The 10,047-nt window shown below is 41.1% G+C and overlaps 1 protein-coding gene across 2 annotated transcripts; it reads left to right on the forward strand.

The window, feature by feature from the left end:
* Nucleotides 1-5,108: 5,108 nt before the first annotated feature.
* On the forward strand, nt 5,109-9,821 carry LOC117250358 (perforin-1-like). 2 transcript variants are annotated; one of them, XM_078166149.1, is made up of 11 exons: nt 5,138-5,186; nt 5,473-5,591; nt 5,961-6,249; nt 6,345-6,424; nt 6,614-6,659; nt 7,608-7,744; nt 7,845-7,983; nt 8,134-8,214; nt 8,293-8,789; nt 8,919-9,012; nt 9,177-9,821. In XM_078166149.1, exons 3-11 carry the CDS (start codon nt 5,980-5,982, stop codon nt 9,387-9,389), a joined length of 1,557 nt encoding a protein of 518 aa, XP_078022275.1. In that variant the 5' UTR covers nt 5,138-5,186; nt 5,473-5,591; nt 5,961-5,979; the 3' UTR covers nt 9,390-9,821. The 2 variants fall into 2 exon arrangements, with proteins under 2 accessions (XP_078022274.1, XP_078022275.1); XM_078166148.1 differs by lacking the exon at nt 5,473-5,591 and having other exon boundaries at nt 5,109-5,186.
* The last annotated feature ends 226 nt before the right edge of the window (nt 9,822-10,047 follow it).

Genomic DNA, 10,047 nt, shown 5'->3' on the forward strand with positions numbered 1-10,047 from the left:
GTACAGTACAGGCCAAAAGTTTGGACACACCTTCTCATTCAATGCGTTTTCTTTATTTTCATGACTATTTACATTGTAGATTCTCACTGAAGGCATCAAAACTATGAATGAACACATGTGGAGTTATGTACTTAACAAAAAAAGGTGAAATAACTGAAAACATGTTTTATATTCTAGTTTCTTCAAAATAGCCACCCTTTGCTCTGATTACTGCTTTGCACACTCTTGGCATTCTCTCCATCAGCTTCAAGAGGTAGTCACCTGAAATGGTTTTCCAACAGTCTTGAAGGAGTTCCCAGAGGTGTTTAGCACTTGTTGGCCCCTTTGCCTTCACTCTGCGGTCCAGCTCACCCCAAACCATCTCGATTGGGTTCAGGTCCGGTGACTGTGGAGGCCAGGTCATCTGCCGCAGCACTCCATCACTCTCCTTCTTGGTCAAATAGCCCTTACACAGCCTGGAGGTGTGTTTGGGGTCATTGTCCTGTTGAAAAATAAATGATCGTCCAACTAAACGCAAACCGGATGGGATGGCATGTCGCTGCAGGATGCTGTGGTAGCCATGCTGGTTCAGTGTGCCTTCAATTTTGAATAAATCCCCAACAGTGTCACCAACAAAACACCCCCACACCATCACACCTCCTCCTCCATGCTTCACAGTGGGAACCAGGCATGTGGAATCCATCCGTTCACCTTTTCTGCGTCTCACAAAGACACGGCGGTTGGAACCAAAGATCTCAAATTTGGACTCATCAGACCAAAGCACAGATTTCCACTGGTCTAATGTCCATTCCTTGTGTTTCTTGGCCCAAACAAATCTCTTCTGCTTGTTGCCTCTCCTTAGCAGTGGTTTCCTAGCAGCTATTTGACCATGAAGGCCTGATTGGCGCAGTCTCCTCTTAACAGTTGTTCTAGAGATGGGTCTGCTGCTAGAACTCTGTGTGGCATTCATCTGGTCTCTGATCTGAGCTGCTGTTAACTTGCCATTTCTGAGGCTGGTGACTCGGATGAACTTATCCTCAGAAGCAGAGGTGACTCTTGGTCTTCCTTTCCTGGGTCGGTCCTCATGTGTGCCAGTTTCGTTGTAGCGCTTGATGGTTTTTGCGACTCCACTTGGGGACACATTTAAAGTTTTTGCAATTTTCCGGACTGACTGACCTTCATTTCTTAAAGTAATGATGGCCACTCGTTTTTCTTTAGTTAGCTGATTGGTTCTTGCCATAATATGAATTTTAACAGTTGTCCAATAGGGCTGTCGGCTGTGTATTAACCTGACTTCTGCACAACACAACTGATGGTCCCAACCCCATTGATAAAGCAAGAAATTCCACTAATTAACCCTGATAAGGCACACCTGTGAAGTGGAAACCATTTCAGGTGACTACCTCTTGAAGCTCATGGAGAGAATGCCAAGAGTGTGCAAAGCAGTAATCAGAGCAAAGGGTGGCTATTTTGAAGAAACTAGAATATAAAACATGTTTTCAGTTATTTCACCTTTTTTTGTTAAGTACATAACTCCACATGTGTTCATTCATAGTTTTGATGCCTTCAGTGAGAATCTACAATGTAAATAGTCATGAAAATAAAGAAAACGCATTGAATGAGAAGGTGTGTCCAAACTTTTGGCCTGTACTGTAGGTCAAATATAATGATACATCAGTCACAGGAGCATCTTATGCCTCTGTATTATTTTGCCAACCACCCAATCCGACCAGCATATCCCCCATCCTCTCAAAGGACACAAGAGGGGAATAGTGCGATTTCATGAATGTAACATTCAGAGCATTAAAACAGAAGCAATGCTATGTTTGCAATATGTAATGGCATCCAGAGCAGTGAATGAAGTCATGCTCCGTCTGTGTTGTAAACTGCACTCCTCTCTGATTTGTTGTGATAAGCCAGTCCAGCTTCATGTACATGTCAGTGCATGTGTGTATCTCGCTAGCTAGCTCATTGGCACTCCCTTTGGGGGTCATCCCTATGTTTCCAGGGTTCTATGTTTCCCGGGTTCTATGTTCCCCACTTAACCCTGCAAAAAAGGTTCTATGTTCCCCGCTTACACAAAAAGGGTTCTATGTTTCCCGCTTGGTTGAGCGGGACACATAGAACCTTTTTTGTGTAAGCGGGGAACATAGAACCTTTTCTGTGTAAGCGGGGAACATAGAACCTTTATTGTGTAAGCGGGGAACATAGAACCTTTTTTGCAGGGTTAAGTGGGGAACATAGAACTCGGGAAACATAGATACGCTCCCCTGCTTTGCACTGCGGTCATACAGCAGTTACCACTGACATTAGAACTTTGTTGTTGCGAAAGCTAAGCTCCCACCATCTGGTCCCCCTTAGTTAACGCTATTAGCTCTGTCAGCACCATAAACTGCATAGTAAAGATCAAACACATGACAGCTCCCTTAAAGTGAGGCCGAAACAAAGATCAAATAGGATAAGATGATGAAGTGATGATATTTCATATCCAAAAGTTCAAAGAGTCAACTTCACTGTGACATCAGAATGTTTGTCAAAAACACTTTTCTGGCCAATATTCAACACCATATCTCAGGAAAAGGAGGCGAGACATTTGTTCAGGTACTGAATTGGTGACACTAATCTTGGGCTTCCATTTGAGACTGTGTGGACTGTATAGATCTTCTGTGCTGTCAGGCTGAAGATGTGTGCGAAGCATTCATGATTTGGAAGTAAAACATTGCAGTTAAAACAATGTAGTTTCTTTACAGCAACTGGCTACATATGAGTCTGAGCAGACATGACTATAAACTGTAACTGCAACTTGATTCAACTTGTTCACAGAGGTACCCAACCACAAGGTGATAATTCTTGCTACATTGTTGAATTGGTACTTCCACTTAAGTAATAACTCAATTACTTATGTGACCCTTTAGTGAAGTCATATTTAAATGTCCACTGCAAAAAGAAAATGGTATACTCTTAAGACACCGGAAGAATCAAGACTAAGAGTCTACACCCAAAGCAGCTCTGTGAGGTTGTTGCCTTTTTAGGCACAGAGGTGCACACATCAAAATGCTAACATGCTAAAAAAAATTGACCTGATTGAAAGTCAAAAGATCGAAGTTTTTGCCAATCGTCCTACAGGGGACATGAATGTCTGTACAGAATTTTACAGCAATACATCAAATAGTTGTTGAGATATTTCAATAAAAAACAGAAATGTGACCACATGGTACCACTAATGGAAAAGTAAGGGAATCATCAAAGTCATTCAGACGTATCCTCTGCAGCCATGGATGTCTGTACAGAGTGACATGGCATTCCAATTCAAATCAATTCAGTTCAGTTCAATTTTATTTATAAAGCCCAATATCACAAATCACAATTTGTGTCAGAGGGCTTTACAGCCTACGACATCCTTCTGTTCTTGGACCCTCGCAGCGGATAAGGAAAAACTCCCTCCCCCATAAACCCTTTAACAGGGAAATAAATGGTAGAAGGTATCCCTCTTCCAGGACAGACAGATGTGCAATAGATGTCGTACAGAACAGATCAACATAATAAATTTACAGTGATCCATATGACAAAATGATACATTGAGAGAAAGAGACAGATGGTCAGCAAACAGTAATGACAATAGCTACAATAATATTATAATAATATTGATAACAACAACAACAATAATTATAAAATAATAATTGTTGGTATATATGTTATAGGTATGTATACTATATGATAGCATATGTATGTGACAATAATATAGGAGGCATCTGGCAGGACCACGGCAGCAACACAACCACGATACACCATCCATGCATAGCTGCAATTCAAAGGAGCCTGCGAGACAGTGGAGCACAAAGGCTCTGGAGAGGAAGCAGCGATATGCAGTAATAGGACATGGGTGTTAGCAAATGAAGAAGTGCCAGCTTTTCAGAAACTGTGAGAGAGAGAGAGAGAGAGAGAGAGAGAGAGAGAGAGAGAGAGAGAGAGAGAGAGAGAGAGAGAGAGAGAGAGTGCTTGGTGTATTATAGGAGGTCTCCCAGCAGACGAGGTCTACGTCAGCCTAACTAGGGGCTGGTCGAAGGCAAGCCTGAGCCAGCCCTAACTATAAGCTTTATCGAAGAGGAAAGTCTTAAGTCTAGTCTTAAAACTAAATCATTGTCAGATGATAGGCGATGTGTTGATTGTAATTCTACAAACGGACTACATATGGAAACCAAGACACTTCAGATACCAAAGTCTTGTCCCATCACCTACAAATTCTGCAAACATATGCAGTATCTGTTAATGGAGATTAATGCTAGCATGGCTGACCACCCCCCAAACTCTGGATCATTTACAATAAAGAAGTCAGTGTGGTGCAAACTCCCTCATGGGTTGTAGATACCTAAATTATGAGTGCAGAGCAGAGTTTGACAAGAAGACAGCTCTGTTTTCCTTAGTGCTGGACCAGATATGTGTTAGAGAGATATTTTGGATCATTTTGAGTTTGAAAATTGCAAATTAAATCTTCTAAATAGTATTCTGGCTCAGTGTCAACATACACTCAGTCACCCCAACAAACACCCACTCATTGTTCTTTCGTGATGGGATTTCTCCAAAGTCATGCTACTCACTGCAAAGGAAAACCCAGATTCAATGGATTAACTCTAGTTTGAAAAAATAAACTTTCTTCACCTGAATGTTTTCTGATCCTGTTTTAACCTTCTGTATTAAACGTTTATGCCAAAAAGAAATATATTTTATATATTTTTTTTCAACCTAAATCTAGAATTGGAAATCAAAACTAAATTCCCTCATAAATCAGATTTTTATAATTTAAGAGTCTAATTCCAATTTCAGATGTCATTGCATGTCAAGATTTTATGCCATACAACCTGTAATTCATAACATTTGCCAGGATTAATCGAGGATGGAGGCTAAATAGTACAATTTCAGTTTCTCAACTCAAGCTTGTCAATCCAAATTTACAGGAAGATATGATCTTTGCAACCCCATTTCCCCGAAAGGTGCAATGTGGTTTGTCCTGTTTAAGTTTTATTTTTAGTCTTGGCACATGCAGTGTCTCTGAGAATAATAATCCCTCCTCACGGGACACACTGTATAAAAGTGCTGTTAACCTGCAGAATCGACAGTGTCACCACATCCTCGGCTGACACACCCGCCTCATCTCCAGCTCACTTGTTAGAGCCACACCACAAGAAACTCTGCTGAGGCCTGAACAGGTAATCTTGCTTTTCATAAATAATCAACGTTTCAACAAAATTACAAAAATAAGTTTGGTTTGGGTGGAAGTTTATTTTATTTGCCAAGATTTTGAGATATCGCTCTGAGATTTCAGCCACCTCAATTTTTTAGTAATTGATTTTAGTATTAAAAATTTAAATTTAAATTAAAATTGTGTAAACTGACCATTTAAGGATTTTTGATATATTTCTAGAAAACTAATGTAGGTTTTTTTTTTGTTTGTTTGCTTGTTTGTTTTTTGGGCTACATGTTGACCTATTGAAGACAAATACCAGTGGCTGCATCACCAGGATCCCTTAGCACTCCTAAACTTGTCCTGACTTCACTGCAGAGGCTTTAACCACACAGATCAGGCTTTTGAATAGCATACTGCGCCTGGACAGGTTTGACATCTGCTAACAATGTCATAAACTGAAAAGCCTGACCATGTGCCAGAAACAGAACCATCATTTTTAAATATATGGTCAAGATTTATGCAAATGAACAGACAGACAAATTGCAGACTTCCAGAGACTGTCACACACACACAGTGTAAACTGCAAGTTTAGTAGTAACTGTATAGTGTTAATGTTATGAAATAATGACAGCTTAAAATGACATTTTCATCCCCATAGAGTGTCATGGAAGAAACAGAAATACTCACTAAGTCTATTCGCCAGAAAATTTGCAGTTCTAGTTAATTACATTACAGCTTAAATTCTACTGACTGATTTCCTTTTCTACTCTCTTTGTCTCTCTCTGAAATACTTCAGTATCTCTCTGACTCCAGCCATGCTCTCCTTTTCGACCCCACCCCTCCTCTACCTGAGTCTCCTGCTCTTTCTGTCACACCACTCCCTTGTTCTCGGCTGCCAGACTGGGACCAGCAGCCAGTGCCAGTCTGCTCCCTTCGTACCAGGCCACAACCTGGTAGGGGAGGGATTTGATGTGGTCACCCTGCAGCGTAAAGGAGCCTACGTGATTGACGTGAACACTTTCCTCGCCCCAGATGGCACCTGTACTCTCTGTGCCAACCCTCTTCAAGGCAACAGGCTGCAGAAAGTAATTTAAATCAGCAAGGCAGAAAGACACAGTAACATGCACTCTGACACACACATTGTTAACATGTTAAACATGTTCTCACCTTTTACTTTCAGCTGCCAATGTCTGCAGTGGACTGGCGTGCATTCAGCAGATGCAGTGCTCATGTCTACAGCAGTTACCACACCTCTGTCAGGTATCCTGTGATATAGAAATCATTACCACTCAGAGATTTGTAACCTTTTTTACATTTTAACATATTGTTCCAGTTCAGTCAATACTTCTCAATATCCGCCACCTTTAGTAATTATTATTGATGTCTTTTTATTTTCTGTAGGAAAAAGAAATCTAAACAAATTTAATGCTGAGTATTTTGTGTCCACAGCTCACTGGTCAAAACAGTCACCTATCAGGACAGTTACGACTGGAAGGTAGGAACGTTTCACAGAAAGACAAATTACTTTTGTTTTAATGTGCTGTATGCATTTAACCTGACTTGAGATAGTGTAGTATATTCATATGGAATTATTTGTTCCATAAACAGAGAGTCATTTCACACATTTTACACGTTATTTAAAAAATACCATCACACTGAGGATTTAGAGTCCCACAGGCTCAATTGAACAGGTTGAGGAACTCATTTCCTCAGTCTGTCAACTTATGAAATTAAAGTATGGCTTCTAAGTAGCCTCAGTGCACCTGGGTCGAACACTAATGTAATAGGAATGATTAACATGCTGCACTGCGTCCACTTTTCATAGTGTTAGGGTTTTGTTGTTTGGATGTTGTTTTTATTTTTGTATTAATGTGAAACAGTTGATGTCCTGGGACACAAGACAAATTTCAGATTTTTTTCTGACAATAAAGCAAAATCACTGGATTGATTGGATTCACTGTCTGGGAAGCACCTAGTTTATTATTATCCTGAATAACCAGGATATTGTTTGTGGATATACATTTTCCAATTTCATTTTTTTTTCATTGCTTTGAGCACTAAAAGAAACCTTTTATAGACCTCTCAATGGTCACAAGGTGGATGGCAGCTGGTAGCTCAACTGGCAGAGGTGTGCAGCACATGTAGACTGAGCAGCAGTCTGTTTTCCAGTTTGACCTGTGGCCCTTTGATGCATGTTCTCCCCTTTCTGCCCTTTCTGTCTGTCCAGTCAAATAAAGGCTGAAAAGCCCCCAAAAAGTGTTTTTTTGTTGTTGTTTTTCACTTGCCTCCATTGGATAAAACCAAAACTATCTTCATGGCTAAATGTTATCACTAGTGAGTTGGACAATAAGCTATTTGTAATTTAGCTGAACTGACCATTAACTGATTTGCATTGTGTTTTATGTTGGCACATCAAGTAGCTAATGCCTCCCTTTTTTATCAGTTGGGACTGGATTTCAAGAAGTTTGTCAACCTGGAGGTGGGGGGAACACGTTCTGCTGTGTACAACTTTGCTACAGCCAGGAGCCAAGAGGACCGCTACACCTTCAGCACACACCGTGCCACCTGTAGACATTATAGGTAAGGTGTGAAGATCTGCAGCCACATCCCCACAGAATGTCAGATTTGTCATGTAATTTAGAAGCAAAGTTAACTTACTATTTTGTCTTTTTGTGTTTAGTTACCGTGTGTCAAACACACCGCCCCTCAGTAAAGAGTTCCTCAACGATTTGAAGGGACTGCCCAGTTACTACAACCCCTTCACCAAGGGCCTGTACAGACAATTCTTGGAGACCTATGGCACACATTTTATCCGCCAGGTTAAAACACACACACACACACACACACACACACACACACACACACACACACACACACACACACACACACACACACAACATCTCTTTTATTTTCTTACTTCACAGGAATAAATATTTTTGTGTCAACAACATTATCGTATGTAATTTCAGGTTTATCTTGGGGGGCGATTCAGGCGAGTCACAGCTGCACGTACCTGTTTGTCCTCACTGAATGGACTCTCCTCATACCAGGTAGCACACATGTCAAGGGAAGGCAGTAAATACATTTTGTATCACAAATAACATCTAATATCCTCTCCTTTCATCTAGGTGTACAAGTGCTTGTCAGATGGTGTCAAAGTAGGCCTGGGGAAATACAAACTGAATGCAAATTATAACTCTTGCAACAAAGTCCTACAGAACCAGGACGTGTCCACGTCTTACAGCTCTGGTCTCCACCAACACTACACTGAGGTGGTAGGAGGTAGGGGTTGGGTGGGTGAGTTTTCTCTCACCCATAAGGACTCCCTGGGCTACCAAAAGTGGCTGAAAACCCTCAAGGATCACCCTGACGTTGTTCAGTATTCCCTCAGACCACTTTACCAGCTGGTGACATATGGGTCAAAAAGGACAGGACTGAAGGCTGCCACAGAACAGTACTTGAGAGAAAACGCCCTCAGCCCCTCACCTAGCCTACCTTACTGTGGAAACAGTGACCCTAACCTGGCCTCCAACTGCTGTCCTAAACAGGCCTGGAGAGGAACACTGGTGGTGACTGTTGTCAGAGCCTGGGGTCTGAAAGGAGATCTATTTGGCAAGACTGAAGCGTACGTAGAGAAAGAGGGAGAGGGTTGAGGTCTTGGCACAGTGAGCACTATGAACATGATTTATCACAGTCAAATGTGAAATGATTAGCCTAATTTATTTTATTTTTGCCTGCTTTATCCAATTAACAGGTATGCTCAGCTGTGGTTCGGTTCCAGCTACCGCAGGACTCATGTGGTCAAGTCAAACAGCCCTTACTGGAATGTTCAGTATAATCTGGGCAAGGTCAGTAAATCTTCTCAGGCTTCATTAGGCAAAGACCACTACAAGCATTTTGCACGAGTGCATATACATAGTGTTCAGGATCAGATTAATTGCTTGGTAGATCAAATTTGATACTTTAAGGATATATTTATAAATAACTTTTTTTCCTCTTAATCTTTATGAAGGTGGACACACACTTGGGTCTGAAGGTCGAGGCCTGGGACAAGGACGTGAGCAGGGATGATCGTCTTGGATCATGTGTGAAGTACCTGAGGCAGGGGACTCACACACATGTGTGCCCCACTAAAAAAGGTGCCTTCCAATTCAAGTACACTCTGACCTGCGACCGTCACCTCACTGGAGACAAGTGCAACCGGTACAAACCATCTCCACAGTGACAGACACATTTAGGGTGTGCTGCTCACTTTTCTTTCATCAGAATATGTTGATTACTTTCATTGAACACAATTCAAGGGTTTTTTGGAGACATTCGCTGTCAGCAATGTGTTTGGCATTGGGGTTAAATTAGAGTTAAATTTGTATTACGAAACTGAAGTTTTTGACACAAAAAAAACCTGATTGTGACCAAAATAGGCTGTTTTGTGCCTGTTTTTACCAACATTAATTATGAAATAATTGAGATTTAGTTGCTGATTAAACCATAGGTATAATCGTAGGTTTCAGTTTGGAATTATGGTGGTGGGATTATCCTTTGATTTTATTTGAGTCACAGATTATGTCTTTATGGTTACGGTTAAAATCTTTGTAATGTCTACTATAAGAGCAGCATTTTTGTGTCCTTTCTCATGCAAATAAAGCCTGTGAAAACACCAGCTGTGTCATCAAGTACTTTAAGTGTCTTCAGAGTTTGAAAACTCACTGATTTAGAATTGCAATTTGCAAAGCATCTAAAATGTTACAACCTCTTAAGTTATACCTCTTCACAAAACTCAGAACAAGCAGGCAAGTGAAACAGTGACAAAGTTTACCTCCTCCGCTTGAGGCCCCCGGAGGCACAGGCTCAGTCCAAAAGCTCCAGCAAGCCACACCAAAGCA

The sequence above is a fragment of the Epinephelus lanceolatus genome, chromosome 3, assembly GCF_041903045.1.
Source record: "Epinephelus lanceolatus isolate andai-2023 chromosome 3, ASM4190304v1, whole genome shotgun sequence".
Classification (NCBI taxonomy): Eukaryota; Metazoa; Chordata; class Actinopteri; order Perciformes; family Serranidae; genus Epinephelus; species Epinephelus lanceolatus.

Excerpts from the sequence above, each read along its gene's own strand:
- LOC117250358 (XM_078166148.1), top strand. The coding sequence starts at position 5,980 with ATGCTCTCCTTTTCGACCCCACCCCTCCTCTACCTGAGTCTCCTGCTC. Across the intron at positions 6,660-7,607 it reads AGGACAGTTACGACTGGAAG|TTGGGACTGGATTTCAAGAA; the intron begins GTAGGAACGTTT and ends CTTTTTTATCAG. Across the intron at positions 9,013-9,176 it reads TTCAGTATAATCTGGGCAAG|GTGGACACACACTTGGGTCT; the intron begins GTCAGTAAATCT and ends ATCTTTATGAAG.